Genomic DNA, 16,616 nt, shown 5'->3' with positions numbered 1-16,616 from the left:
TAATTTAATTTATCTTGTATAGGGTGTAGGACGTGGAAAAACATACTTCTGAGCCGTCCATTTTCCTATAGGGAACCCAAAATTGGTTTTAAGGCTCTATCTCTCATAGTTTCCGAGATAATCGCGAAAAACGAAATCGCAAAAAAAATTAATTTAATTTATCTTGTATGGGGTGACGGACGTGGAAAAACGGAGATTCTGAACCGTCCATCTGCCTATGGGGAACCCAAATTTCCTCAGGAATCGAATGGAATAGGTTTTAAGGCTCTATCTCTCATAGTTTCCGAGATAATCGCGAAAAACGAAATCGCCAAAAAAAATTAATTTAATTTATCTTGTATAGGGTGTAGGAAGTGGAAAAACGCAATTCTGAGCCGTCCATCTGCCTATACGGAACCCAAATTTCCTCAGGAATCGAATGGAATAGGTTTTAAGGCTCTATCTCTCATAGTTTCCGAGATAATCGCGAAAAACGAAAGTGCCAAAAAAAATTAATTTAATTCATCTTGTATAGGGTGTAGGAAGTGGAAAAACGCAATTCTGAGCCGTCCATCTGCCTATACGGAACCCAAATTTCCTCAGGAATCGAATGGAATAGGTTTTAAGGCTCTATCTCTCATAGTTTCCGAGATAATCGCGAAAAACGAAAGTGCCAAAAAAAATTAATTTAATTCATCTTGTATAGGGTGTAGGAAGTGGAAAAACGCAATTCTGAGCCGTCCATCTGCCTATACGGAACCCAAATTTCCTCAGGAATCGAATGGAATAGGTTTTAAGGCTCTATCTCTCATAGTTTCCGAGATAATCGCGAAAAACGAAAGTGCCAAAAAAAATTAATTTAATTCATCTTGTATAGGGTGTAGGAAGTGGAAAAACGCAATTCTGAGCCGTCCATCTGCCTATACGGAACCCAAATTTCCTCAGGAATCGAATGGAATAGGTTTTAAGGCTCTATCTCTCATAGTTTCCGAGATAATCGCGAAAAACGAAAGTGCCAAAAAAAATTAATTTAATTCATCTTGTATAGGGTGTAGGAAGTGGAAAAACGCAATTCTGAGCCGTCCATCTGCCTATACGGAACCCAAATTTCCTCAGGAATCGAATGGAATAGGTTTTAAGGCTCTATCTCTCATAGTTTCCGAGATAATCGCGAAAAACGAAAGTGCCAAAAAAAATTAATTTAATTCATCTTGTATAGGGTGTAGGAAGTGGAAAAACGCAATTCTGAGCCGTCCATCTGCCTATACGGAACCCAAATTTCCTCAGGAATCGAATGGAATAGGTTTTAAGGCTCTATCTCTCATAGTTTCCGAGATAATCGCGAAAAACGAAAGTGCCAAAAAAAATTAATTTAATTCATCTTGTATAGGGTGTAGGAAGTGGAAAAACGCAATTCTGAGCCGTCCATCTGCCTATACGGAACCCAAATTTCCTCAGGAATCGAATGGAATAGGTTTTAAGGCTCTATCTCTCATAGTTTCCGAGATAATCGCGAAAAACGAAAGTGCCAAAAAAAATTAATTTAATTCATCTTGTATAGGGTGTAGGAAGTGGAAAAACGCAATTCTGAGCCGTCCATCTGCCTATACGGAACCCAAATTTCCTCAGGAATCGAATGGAATAGGTTTTAAGGCTCTATCTCTCATAGTTTCCGAGATAATCGCGAAAAACGAAAGTGCCAAAAAAAATTAATTTAATTCATCTTGTATAGGGTGTAGGAAGTGGAAAAACGCAATTCTGAGCCGTCCATCTGCCTATACGGAACCCAAATTTCCTCAGGAATCGAATGGAATAGGTTTTAAGGCTCTATCTCTCATAGTTTCCGAGATAATCGCGATAACAAAATCGCCAAAAAATCTTGCCGTACTTTAGGACATTTGTACCAACACCTACACGTCACTAAACACCAATAAAATTCAGAAAAACGTTTGTACCATTTTTCTGAATAATCTACGACTGTTTTTGAAGCTCTGAATGGTTTGTACTTGGTCTCATTATCATGTACAGTAAATTGTTCCGTTTGTACTGCGATGGGAGTGGAAGTATGGAAGATGAGACGTTTGTACCCACATCAAAACTTCACGAACTACATATGGAATCCATTACGATGATTTTACGGTTGATAAAAATGGAATCACGTGATTTGATGAGAATAATAACAACAATAATAATAATAATAATAATAATAATAATAATAATAATAATAATAATAATAATAATAATAATGAATCATTTTCGTTGCTACCAACGAGTACTACCGATTTAGAAGCTATCTGTGTTTTCCTGACGTCCTTCATATATTTAAGATTTTAGAAGCGGGTAAAGTATTGAAGGGGTTGATAAATGAAATGTAAAAATATAGTACATACAAGTACTATCCATGCTGAATCCTTGCTCATGAAAATTTTTTCCGTTCCTTCATTTCCGACGCTGCACGATTTTTCCCGCACCCCTTACGTCTAGGGGTGCGGGGTAAAAATGAAAATGAATGTAGTACATTCAGGTACTCACTGAGTACAATCGATACTATAAGAAAAACAATCGATTTATCAAACTTCGACCCCAAGTTCACACAGCTCTGAATTTTGAATCCGAATAGGAAAAATTTTTTTCATCACGCTGTGCGATAAAGTAACTTTTTAGGCACGCTTCGCGTGGCTAAAACGTCCCTTTTCCACACATTGTGATGAAAAATATTGTTCGATACTCGTGGGAAAAGTGTTTTTCAGCTCGTGGGATTATATCACTCGCCTTCGGCTCGTGCTATAAACCTCCTACGAGCCAGAAAACTCTTTTCCGCACTCGTAACGAAATATACTATTTGTTCAGCGATTGGTTTTCTGCAGGAAAGCAATAGAAACCCCTCCGTCTCACCTCCTACATTTCCTCCTCGCCCGATTATCCTTAAGTACTCAACAAATTTCACGGGTGATGTTATCTAATTAAGGGCTACAATAGTAACCATAATAAAATATTACAAATTAGGCTATCCCTGGTTTTAAGGGAGTTTAAATACGGAATTAAATACGAAAAACGAGTTAAGGATACCAGGGTTCTCATCTATTACGTCAGAATAACATGTACGAAAGAATTTCATTGAAAAACCTAGCGAAGTCGGTAGAAAGTTCTATTGGAATTTCAGAAACACGACATTGCTATGAGTCAAAGTCAAAGACAGAATGATTCTTCATTGGTGGGCACATACCACCCAAAAGCCAGTCCCTCTGGATTGTCGGAGGACATTCTAAATAAATTAATTTATCGCATTTTCGTCAGTTATTGGGTTTTTCTGTCCTCATATGTTGTTAATGAAGGCAATAATAACTGTTTGAACCAAATAAGAAATTATTAATTAATTAATTATTTGATATCAAATAATAAATTATTTATGAATTGATTGTTTGAATCAAATAAGAAATTATTTGTTAATCAATTGTTTGAAGCAAATAAGAAATGATTTCACGAAATTTCAATTTTATAGAGTTGAATATTGTAGAAGCTATGTACCAACCCCTATAGCAACCCCGAATGTCTCGATCTCATTTAGAGAATAAAATTATCTAGTGAAAGATCAATTAAGAACCGGAAAGCACGTTAATGAACTCTTATCAACTCCGAGAAATCCCAGCAAGCAAAAGTAATAAAAACGAAATTGATCAGCAATAACTTGACAGGAATGATGACTTTTACGGGTAAAAATTAATTAAAGAGAAAAATGGAAACGTCGAAGGCAGAAAAATTGGACAATTTCAAATACGACAGAATCCAATAACTGAAAGATATAGATTCCTTAAGATTAATGACTATAAAAAAAGTTAATATTGGTATGGTAGTTACAATATTAGAAAATTACAACAGGGTATGGACAATTTTACATTAAATTCGTTGAATTTCCGAAAATAAAAATAAATTCTCTGAACAATTTCATCTTGGATTGAATTCCAATCCACAACATAGAGAATTCAAATGTAACTATTTCATGAATTTAAAAAAATACAACAGTGCATTGACAATTTTACATTAAATTCATTGAATTTCCGAAATGAAAAACAAATTCCCTGAACAATTTCATCTCGAATTGAATTCCAATCCACAGCACAGAAAATTCAAATACATCTATTTCATGAATTTCAATAAATTGCAACACTGCATTGACGATTCTACATTAAATTCTTTGATTTTCCAAAATGAGAAATAAATTCCTCGAACAATTTCATCTCGAATTGAATGTCAATTCACAAAATAGAAAATTCAACTGCATCTATTTCATGAATTAAAAAAAAAATTACAACACTCTGAATAATAATAAATAAATAAAAACACTCTGAATTGACAATTCTACATTGCCGGCGGTGTTAAACCGATTTACAGACTTATCGGTAATTTAAACCATCGGAAAAGAGTTGTGCAAAGATCGGAAAAAGGCACTCAGTGCGCCATCTGTTCACGAATAATTCCCTCATAAATATCTCCCCTCGCTGGCTATAAAATACACTTCTGCACACTCATTTCATTGCCGCCGGCTCGTCAATACCCAACAGTCCACGTGTTACGAATTGCACGTACCGTCCTCTACAAAGTTATTGACGTAAGCGTGTTTACGTTTTATTTGCAAAAACTTAAGGAGGTCTGAGGGTCACTATGTCGCGAGTTAATAAAAATCCATCCACGCCTTATAAAAATAGTTACAGCTTAATAAATTGACATGCATGAAGTATCGATCTAGCAATGAACTAGGGAAAAAGATATTAACAACGAAAACAAGTGGGAAATTGTTTTTGTCCTCATATAGCACAGAAGATTTCGATTATTTCAAGGGAAAAAAACGTAAAGACCCGAGAAAAAATTGTAAAAACTCCCGTTCGGAGGCAAAAAAAAAACTTGAATGAACAAATAATGCTGGATCAATTATGCAGTCGCAAATTGGACTTTGAATATTCCTCCGGGAGTTATACTAATTCAAAATCTCGATCGCTCTGCATTACAAAGTATAATGAGGCGTCCAATTTACGACTCCAATGTTGTCTCCCTCAGCACTCACCCTCAGTGCTCTACGTACGCCATCAAATTGTCTCCACGAATTTAGTTTAACCACTTTCTCAAGAAAAAAAAAAGTACCCATTAAATCCCGACGGGAGTGACTTCTTGATATTTTAAAAGGGGGAAATAATGGTTTCGTGATTGCACTGCATCATACAGGGAATACGGTTTTAAAGTTGATGATATTGTACTTAATTTGGAGTTATGAGGGATCAGTATGGCATGAGTTGGTGAAAGCTAGGCGGAAATTTGATATCATCTCGGGAGAATCGCAATTTGTGGTTACGGATAGCTAAGTTTTTATTATTAGCAATTTTATTTATTTTTATTGTGAGTAGAGTTGATCGATCGACACATTTTTACTCATTTTTATATATAAATAACGCATTGATACAATTTCAAGTACTTGAGTGATTTTTATTCGTTGAGAAATTTTCTACGTGTGATTAGAGAATGTTTTTTTTTATTGTTTAAAGGACTCAATTCTGAATTTAAATTATTTACGCACAATTGATTTACCGGTTCAGATTTTTTCATTTTGATTTTTCGACGTACAGTACGTTAACATTTTTATTATTTTGTTATAATTTTTTTTTTTTAGTTCTAAACCTTAACATTACATTATTTTAGAAAATTACAAATCTGCCCTACATATTTAAATTCAGTACCCTCTACGAATTTTTTTGTAGTGCAGGGGGGGAAATAATTTTTTGATCTTAGCTGTTCTTTTAATTTAGTTCTCTGCTGATTGTACTGCGGGCAATGCCATAGAATGTGATCAGTGATCCAATGTGGTTATCGTGCAATGATTTTATTGTTTGAGAGTTTAGAGTTAACGGTTTATTTTGAACCGTTAGGTATAGGTAGCCTCAAATATCTCAAATTACACATTCCGAGTTCCAATAATTTTCATTAGTCATTTGTAAGAAGAGTATTGGAAAGAGCGAGAACAATTCGGTCATATTATTGAACGATATAACTTGGGTTTATTAACCCTAGATTGGTCACCACATGAGGGAAACGCCGCAGCCCGTCGTTTTTCTTGAATTGCCATTGAATTGATGATCGAAAAAATTCAAAAAAATTTGACTTTTCCAATTAAAGTATCTAAAAAATTAGAGTAGTTTCAGAACAACATAATTCTCGAAATTCCTGAAGAAAGCAATTTTTTTCTCACAGAGGAATTATTTTTTCCCATGTTGAATGAAAGTGCCTGTTACGCGACGTTGCCGGAAACTCGCTAAACGCGCCCGGGCAGTGTAGAGTGAATTTGGCAACGTTCGGGCCTAATAACATGGCGGCACTTCCCCGCGGACCACCCCGTGACCAGACTAGGGTTAAACTATAAGATCACTCTTCCTGGAGAGACCCGTCTGTGGGGGGTCTGACGACGAAACTCCATTCGAATGTTTACTAAATGATACAAACATCCGATAAAGTCTGGTGAGACAGAAGCCATAATGAAAAGGCTATGGTCTTTCGGCCTTTGTGACTTCGATATTCTTTCTGAGAAGGGAGAACACGTCTTTATAAAAACTGAGTCTAATTGCTCTTAAGAAAAGTGTCTTTTATTTAATCATTTGGCTTTCAATAAATCAATAAAGAGAATGTTAAAAAGTAATTGTTCGCAAAATGTAGTTCGAATGAGACTGATTATCCGAAATTTTCTCATGCAATTTTCTATCCTGTCTATACGGTCTATAAAAGATGAACGTTTCGTGATAGTTATTTTCATCACAAGGTCCACAAAGTATTTTCTGACGAATGTGGCTTTGTAGGCCGAGCCGAAGGCGAGGCCTATCATCACATTCGTCAGAAAATACTTTTGGACCGTGTGATGAATGCACTTTTTCGTCAGAAGGCCCGTAAGCCGCGATCAAACCGAGCGAAGCGAGGTTAGAATCGCGGTTTACAGGGTGTTCTCACGAAAAGTTGTTTTATATTGGAATATATCGAAGTTGCGGGACGCTAATTCCCAATTCTGACTGGCCAATGAGTCGCGTGAAGTTAGTTGCGAAGAAAACACGCGGTATTTTCAAATTCTTCAAACTCACAAATTATTTTTTGCGTCATAATTGTCAATTCTCTCAGGTTTATCATGCGCATAATTGATTAATACTTCCTTTGTGGATTTTCATTCATCATGTAATTTCATAAATCTCATTTGATTCTTTTCCATTCTTTGCCTTGGATATAGTCTAAATTATAGAAAATCGAGAATATTTCTCCAATCCTTAGAAATTTCTACAAAATTCTTGGTTTTCTGCATTCGAAAAATAATTAGAAAATTATTCACTTGTCTAGAGAATCGATTCATAACACTTCCGCATTTTTCAACAATTACTATTATTCATCGTTATCATTGATCGATCATGATTGATGATCATTCTCATTATTCATCTTTATCATTGAGTTTTTTATACGTATCATTCATTTTTATAGTGGATCTGTGAGTGTATGAAATTCAATACACTTGAAATTTAAATGAAGAAAAGGAAACTTCTCACAAATAAATGAAGTCATCTACATTACACTACTGCAAGGTGTGTGTGTCGTGTCTAGTCAATGACAAACGACAGAATCCCTGAACATATTTAGGAAAAAATTATTTTTGATTCGATTTGATTCTCTTCCATTTTCTAACTTGAATAGAGATTCTAAATTCTAGAAAACCGAGAAAATTCCCAGTTCCTTAAAAAATTCTCCAAAAATGTTTTTTTTTCATTCAAAAAAAAATTTCGAAAATTCGTCAGTTTTCTAGAAAATTCTCGAATTTTCTTAATGATTCAAGATTCATTATGCGTCTTTATCATTAAATGAGTTTCTTCCATGTATCGTTCATTTTTATAATGCATCTACGAGTGTAGAAAATTCATTACATTTGAAATTTGAATAAAGAAAAGGAAGCTTCCCGCAAGCAAATGATGCAGTAGATCATCGCGCGCGTCCTGTCTACTAATCCATAAGTATGATGATTAAGACTAATGTTCTTGACGTAAAGAATAAATATTCTCCATTCACGACTATTTCTGTTACCATATACTCAACATAAATTTCAACCTTTTGATGATCTGACGTATTAAACAGCGAGTAGCGAATGAAAGACCTCACATTCCCATTGAAATTATTCCAACCCGTCTTTGCGCAACGCAGAGCGGATTAAATGTCAATGCAATGAATGATGAAAGCGCAGAGCACCATAATTTCACTCCGTGCATTGCCTCCGATTAATTATCGCCTGGCGTTTGGAATAACGCTCAAATAGGTTTTCCGAGAATACCCAGCAGAATAATCCTATTTGTTTTGTGCTCTCGAGGAATTCGTAGAATGCTTCTCTCCTCTTGTGCTCTCCAAGCCGCTTTATACTGTGTCAGAAAAAAATCCCATACAAATCGATTCGTTTGTCAGACCGTGCGGTCCATCAATGACCGCACCACCAGCCGGCCCAGTATTTTTCCCGAACAAATATTGAAAGCGGGTATTTATTTTCATGTAAATCAACATACTCGACAATCTAAATGTCCAGGTAATTCCATTTTGCTGAATAATTATTATTTATTGTCGTGGTAATGTTCGTGGGATGCTGGAGCTGTCTATAGAAGTGTGAAAACAACCTAAACTAAATTATTTTTTATGAGATGATAACTCTCATGGTCATAACTTCACAGTTTTCAAATTTATGGGAAATCCGGAATTTCTGAAAAATCATGATTGTTTTTCATGTTATTGTTTGGACAATGTATTTCGCATGTTTTTTGTTTGTTTTGCATTTCGATCTTTTGTAGTTTTAAAATACCGATTTCTTGTCTGAAATATATTATGAATTGTGGGAATGTACGTGCTGTTTTCAGCTCATGAAATTATTTTTTCATCAAGCTGTGACGAAAAGTGAACTTTTAGGCACGCGGAACGTGCCGAAAAGTACACTTTTCGTCACAGCGTGATGAAAAATATTGTTCGTAACTCGTGAAAAAATGGAAATTCAAATAAATTGAGGAATTCTCGTCTTTACGTCGCTTAAAATTCCAGAATTTTACTGCATTTTCAGTGAAACCTGAAATTTCAGGATTTTATTCCCCTAAATCGCATTCAGTGTAACTGTCCTGAAAATTGATGAACTGTCCACGAAATTTCATTTTTTTTTTCTAACAGTGTAGATATTGTGAAGAAATAGTATACATATTTCGATACGAGTGAACCGGAATTCCCAAGAGTGTGAATTTGGCGGCCGAGCGAAGCCGAGGGCTGCCAATCACACGCGCTGAAAATTCCTGTCTCACATGTGTCGAACAATATTGTTTGACAGTGATGTTACGTTTAGCGAGTGGCCGAAGTGTGACTTTTTCGTTTACTTTTCGTTCCAGTCAAAAAAATATGTTCGTGATTCGGCCAAAGTGTCTAGTTTTAAAAAAATTTTTTTTGTTTTTCTGAAAAATGTGACACCTCCTTCGCTATGCAACGAACCTATCTGAAATTAATCAATAATTTTGTAGCACTCGCAGTATTATTACTGAATATTCGTGCTGAATCTTCAATAGAAAATGAAATTCTTCCTCGGATTTCATGATACTGCAGTAAAATTCCAACACGGATAGAATATTCTAGCGTGAAAACGCAGAGAATTTCATCCGTCGAGGCTATCAATATTCAATTCTACTCACAAAATTGTCGAACCATGCTATCAAATTTCAGAGAAAATTCATATTTCCCGAGCATCTCGACATGAATATTCAGCGTTCCATAGCAAATATTGGTCTTTTGCAGATGGTTTTCAGTGACAACGCAGAAATTGAAGGCCGTCGCTTCAGTTTTGAAAATGTTTTTTGAAAAATGCAAATCGAGATTTTCACCGAAATTCTGAATCATCAAATTTGGACATTACAATACGTGAGACAAACTCATTCATATAACATTCTATTTTTAAAAATAACTGTACTATATGCAATACAAGCGCTAATACCCCACTTGTTCGTCATTAAACTAAAGTAGTAAATTCATCAGCACGATAGACTCCCCTTCGATTTCGGAATTTCAGTGCGGTATCCGCTTAAGAGAAAAGAATCTTTTAATAAGGAAACAACTCCATCTCCTCTCTCGTTCCCTTTTTATCAATTAATTTCTCTTCGGCGGCTGGACCGATACCAAAAGCAAACCCACCTAGTCATTTCATTCGAAAACATCTCATCTTAAAATCGTTTTCATAATATCAGAATTCACTCTCTTTCCTGCGGCTTCACTTCTCTTTGTCCAGGTTCCTATAACATTCTCCATTCCATATTTCTCTCTGGTAAAAAGCTCAGCACTGTGTTAACCTTAATTAGAGCTTCTGCTCCTTCTACCGTCCTCGGTTACCATCTCCACCTGTCTTAATGTCCCAACAAGACCGGCTAATTGCTCCATGAACTATTATCCCTGATCTCTGTTTATGTAATTGAAAGAATGAGGAATTGTGTTGCACGCGTATTTATCTCAATAACATTTTTTCCCTCGGCTTTGGTTACTAAAAGGCTTTTATTCTTCTTTGGAGGAGACATCTCGAGAACGGAGTGATACTAGACTCCTCTCAATATTTAGAATATCACTGGAATGATATACACGAGGGAAGAAATTAAATGAAACATTATCTAGGGCCTATAATTAGTTCCGGCGATTTTAATCTAATTTCTGAAGAATTTTTCTTAAATATGTCCAGGAATTCCAAGAATGTTCTATTTTACTCTGAACTCGCTGTTCTAAAATCGTTGGATTATAATTGTCCGTTGTTGATCCCTCATTCTCCCTTTTCTCCGATGTCTGCATAAACTCTGAATGCAAATCTACTATATCAATCAGAAATAATGTTTTTTTAATAGTTTGCAGCAAATGTAGGACAGGATGAGGTAAAATAAACCGTCCGCAATTATCAGTATCTCTCGGTCGAATGGATCGATTTGGAAGAATCAGGTCTTATTCTGAAGTCTAAAAAAATAATACCTTCGAAATGAGAAAAAAAGATTAATTTCACTCTGCCAATTGGATCAGCTTTATGAATGATATAGCAGTTCCTTTCGTCAAGTTGATCCAAATCCCTGTGACTGATTTCTCAAGACTTCTCTATAAATATCTTCACAAAAAATCTTTTAATTGCGCTCTGCCAATCTCGAGTTATTGATGATAAAAAACTGGTCCATTTTATCACCCTCTCCTTTGTGAACATGTGAATATTCACGTATATTGGACGGGGTCTCAAGATGTATTTCATGAATGATATAGCAATTTCTTTTCAAGTGATAACAACATTTGATAAATTGAAATTATTCGATTTTAGGGAAAAATTGTTATTGAAAAAGTGTTCATTGGTTTAAAAAAATTTGATGTAAATAAATTAAAAAGTAAAATTAAGAAACTGATAGGTTCGTACGAGCAAAGTTTGAGAAAATGTTGTGTACATTGACAATATAATTTATTAGAATCAAATAAAGTTTATTTGAATCAAACAAATCATTTTAGTTGAACAATACGAAATTGAGTTTTTATTCAGATTAAAAACTTTTCTCTATTTGAGGTTTCATTTATACTAAATGAATGTTTTCTAGAATTATTAATAGAGCTTCATTTGATCCAAATGAATTCTTCATTAATAATAAATGGAGATTTTTCGTATATTAAAAAAATTCTTTATTTGAATCAAATACATTTGTCTGTCGAACTTAATAAAAATTTATTTGATACTAATAATTTATCATCACTTTAAGATTGAAATTGACTCATAAAAAGTAAAAGAGAAAAATGCAATAATTATTAGGACACGTGAATATAATTGAAACATAATTTCGATTTTCCTTCCCAAATCCACGAAAATGTTATTCTCTTCAAATATGACCTCTTTATTTAAAATGAATAATTTGTTTATTTGATATAATTAAACTCGTTTTGAATCAGGTAAAAAAATTAAAATAAAGATTTTTATTTGCTTCAAATGAACCATTTTTTGGGTCCAAGAAAGAGTTCGCTTTGCAAGTCTGAATCTTCCGATGAACCCCAGCATTCAACATATAGTCATCGCCGATTGCGATTGAGTCATCGTAAACACCAATTAGTAAACATAACGTCAAGAACTTCGTTCAAAAACCTGGCGTGCACCCAAAGGAATTGTTTATCCGAATTATATGAATTACATTTGCAGATAAATAGAGGATTCATTTCAAATAAACTAATGTTATTGCAGGATTTGTTAATTTCACATAATCCAACAATTTCCACTGGAATAAATCCATGAGTTTATTAATTTTCTTTATTTTTATCAAGTTCATTAAGTTACTGACCCTCGTAACCCATCGCCTGACCCTCGCGACCTTAAATCTGACCCTTCTGGCCCTTATTGTGACCCTCATGACCCTTAATTTTGGAGTCTTAATTTCGATTACCAAATTTTCATCACGAGAAATCGATTTGGATTTTTATAATATAGACAGATATGTGTCTGGTTACATGCTTTCACATGTTTTATTCCAAATACAATATTCCATTACGATCATGAAGAATAAAAACAAAATATGAAGCTGAAACTAGCGAAAGATTCGACAGCAGAAAATTTGTCTTAGGCGCATCTAGAGATGTACAAATGTTTTTAAATAAGTACAAACTCTTTCGCACTTAAAAAACATTTGTACATATGATTATTTGAGTCTCCAACACTTGAATATCCTCTAAATTGAATTTTCCACTGACGAATATTCTGCTAGATTCAGCTTCATAAACAAAATAATTATTTTACCAATTATTTTACTTGATTTAAATGCGCCATCTCTTCTGTACATATGATTATTTGACTCTCCTACACTTGAATATCCTCTAAATTGAATTTTCTACTGACGACTATTCTGCTAGTTTCAGCTTCATAAACAAAATAATTATTTTACCAATTATTTTACTTGATTTAAATGCGCCATCTCTTCTGTACATATGATTATTTGACTCTCCTACACTTGAATATCCTCTAAATTGAAATTTCCACTGACGAATATTCTGCTATTATTTTGTTAATTTCTGCTGAAACAGCTTCATTACCAAAATAATTATTTTATCAATTATTTTACTTGACTTAAATGCGTCATCTCTGTGGGTGTACTCCCTCAAAATACCTTGAACGATCTACATCCCCCGAGTAGACATAAAAATATGACTTGTTTAATTGTGCATCACAACTATATTCCGTCCTTCAAGTTCACTCAGCGATAAATTTAGCGAGTGGACAGTCACCGCACACCACTCAAGCTCTAAGCAGAATACATCCCCCGTAAATCGCGAGAAATGTACCTCTCGGTCTCAAATCCCCAAGAAAAACGTTGAATTGTTATTTCACCCTCGTACCAAATAGGGGAGGAACGTGGGATAAATTCGAAACTGTCGTACTCGATGTCCGCTACAATGACAGCGGATGCGGAAATGAAGAGCGGAAAGGGGCGCAAAAATGTATTCACTTCAAAAACAATAATCTCAATGTTGAGACAGCGAAATATACGGGAATCATTCTATCGTGACAAGAAATTGTGGTATTCGGATCACATGATTGTCATTCATGTTGTATTTAGGCATTTCCAAGTGAAGATACGGAAAAACAACGGGGAATTTTTATTTTCATGAACGATCTTCGGGAAATTTTTGTCTTCATGAATTAATTCACGTATTTATGGTAGAAGAAATGCGTCGTCCAGTGGAATGGAATATTTGTTCGCTTTGAAAATCAGTATAATGTTCATAAATTCAATGAGACTTCACCATATTCAAGTTATTGGTGAAGATTGTTCGTTCGATCACTGATATTTGACAACTTTTATGCGTTCGAAAACTGAACAGTTTGCCCAAGATCCCCAGGGGGCCTATCACGAAGAAAACCCGGAGCTTTCGCGTCTCATGATAAATTGAAGACAAATGAAAACAGAGTGAATTTTCCATTGTGTTTTCATTTGTTTCTTGTTCACTATGTGATGCCAATGCTCCGTTTTTTCTTCATTATAAGGTGAATGTATGCTCGTCCCTGTCTCTATGCTCGTTCAGATGTGAGCAATAACATTTTAATCATTTTGACAGTCCCAAGAGTCTGTCAAGAGTAAAATACGATTGGAGTTATTATTTTAGTCAATAAGGAGAGTTATAGACAACAATGAACAGTGATTTATTGAAGAATAAGAGAGAAAAATCCCATTCACATCAACCGGTGCTACGACAGTGAATTCTTAAGCCGCAAGTTGAGAAACTCACAATTTGAAAATGTTGATATCTTCGTTATAATAGTAAGATGGGATTAAAATCCCTTGACTGAGGTTTCGGATGGTTAAAAAAACAATAAATTTCATAAATTATAGTAATATCTTAATATTTTACAGAAATGTCGGCAATTAAAAGAATAGGTACAATGGAAATGGCATTGATCCTGTGCTTGTTTTGCAATCAACTGTCAACTGGTAACGGACTAAACGGATGAAAAAATCATTTAAATGGTTGGACTGTCCAATTGAAATATAATTTTGTGCCTCGAGATATTTTTTAATGTTGTTTTATCCCAAACAGGATACTCACGATGTAATTAGTTCGGATATAATCTTTCCATATCATTCAAATCACGAGACGAGGATAGGGACATGTGTCAAACGTCCATGGGGACAAATGAGCGAGCGTAGGGACATGGGACTTTCCACGTTTACGGACGATTATTTATTAAAAAATAGTCATTATCATGATTAATATAAGTGCATTCTAATTCTGAAGTTTTTACTTTCTGATATCTAATTTAAAATATCGCATCTTTGCACTCATTTCAATAGAAATATTGGACTGATGATGTGCTCACCTTAGCTACACGAGCGTAGGATCATTTACCTTGGGGTGGACAGACTACTGTTCGAACCCGTCCAGTGATCGAATTAATTTACATATTCATCATAGAACAAATGGCTAAACCAGTGGAATGGAATATTAGCTCCCTCCAAAAACCAATCTAACATTCATAAAGGCAATAAGACTTTGCTTCGTAATTTTTACTTCAAATAATTTTTTTCTGCTAATTAAAACATTCTTGAAGGCATGGAAGCCATGATATCACCATTTAGGTGATTCTTTTATCTAAGATCCTACCACGAAACTCTAATTTCCCTTAAGGGGTGACAGAATGCCGCTAATTTTCCAAATTTTATAACAAATTTCCTGCCGAAAGTTAGTGATTATTTTACAAATCGAAGCATCTTAATCTGCAGGAGGCAATAATGCAGATCAATGTGCTTTGGGTTCGAAAAATATGAATGACTTTGAGCAGGAAATTTGTTTGGAAATTTCGAGGAAACGGCGGCACTTTGTTACCCCCTAACCGTCTAGAAATTGGCCTGTTCACCCTCATTATCGATTTTCAGGTCCATACGGCACTGAAAAAACTAGAAAATTTTGAAAATTCAGGCAACAACTTTTCTGAATTCTCAATTTATTGAAAATGGTATAGTATGTGATGTTCAATGTTCACGATGAGTTTGGAAACTCAAGATTTCACTGAAAAATCAATGATTGTTCACCACGAAAACCCCTATTTTCTTGAATTTTCAAGATAAATGAGAAATTTAGTGAACGCTTTCACACTGTTTGAAAAAAAATGAAATTTCATGGACAATTGACTACTAATTTTCAGGACAGTGATACTGAATGTGATTTAGGGAAAACAAAGTCATGAAATTTCAGGTTTCACAGAAAATTCAGTAAAATTCCAGTATTTCAAGCAGCATAAGCAGCATAATGGGCGAAAGCACTCAACCGATTGAGACACATAATTATATTGATCCCAAAATTGTTTGCTTGGAATCACATCTTTGTACTTACAAGAATCTACAATATACGGGCGAATGTACATTCTATAATTTGTTAAATAGGGAGTGTTTAATGAGTCTTTACCTGATTTAAATTATCATTCCTACAATAAAGACGAGAGTTCCTTAATTTATTTGAATTTCCAATCTACTATGGATATTCAGTACCAAATCACATTGAATTTTCAATGAAATCTAAAATTTCATGATTTTTTCCCCCCTAAATCGCATTCAGATCGCATTCATTTAAATTTACCGAAATTTCCTGGTTTTCTACTCAATTTCAGAGAAAAATGGAGCTGAAATTTGCAGTTCTCTCTGATTTTTCCACGAAATTCCGAATTTTCAGTGACGAAATCCCTTCACATTTCACTGTCAATTAAATTTGCCAAAAATTTCACAGAAAGTGTACCGGAAATTTCAGACAAAAATTGTTACCAGTGCATTCGAAATTGAGTTCACCCTCACATCGAAAATCCAGATGATGCTGTGCCTGAAATTTCAAGAAATTTCTAACAGTGCGAGCACGTTTCCCCCTGCACCCCCTTCAAATTCCACAACACCCGACCCCACAGCATTGTTGACCCACCCTCCCCGCAAAACAAACAAACAAATCCAAAAAACTTACATTCCGTCGACACAGCATGTCCCCAAGTCCCAACGACACAAAACGTGAGTAGCACCGATGACAGGGCCACAAGGAGCCGACCCGGTGGATCCCGCCGCCCCATATCCACCCCCAAA

General features: G+C 34.9%; 1 protein-coding gene across 3 annotated transcripts in view; it reads right to left on the bottom strand.

Annotated features, from left to right (window-relative positions):
* The window catches only part of LOC107038097 (low-density lipoprotein receptor 2), a 64,700-nt gene extending 48,096 nt beyond the window's left edge, over nucleotides 1-16,604 (bottom strand). For all 3 annotated transcript variants that reach the window (XM_015256978.1, XM_015256977.1, XM_015256979.1), the window contains exon 1: nucleotides 16,501-16,604. In XM_015256978.1, the coding sequence (XP_015112464.1) occupies nucleotides 16,501-16,603 (103 nt within the window). In that variant the 5' untranslated portion in view covers nucleotide 16,604. The remainder of the gene's footprint in view (nucleotides 1-16,500) is intronic.
* Between the last annotated feature and the right edge of the window lie 12 nt (nucleotides 16,605-16,616).

This window comes from Diachasma alloeum, unplaced genomic scaffold (genome assembly GCF_001412515.2).
Source record: "Diachasma alloeum isolate Michigan unplaced genomic scaffold, Dall2.0 Dall_scaffold_00277, whole genome shotgun sequence".
Lineage (NCBI taxonomy): Eukaryota > Metazoa > Arthropoda > Insecta > Hymenoptera > Braconidae > Diachasma > Diachasma alloeum.
This window is presented reverse-complemented; position numbering and strand designations above follow the sequence as displayed.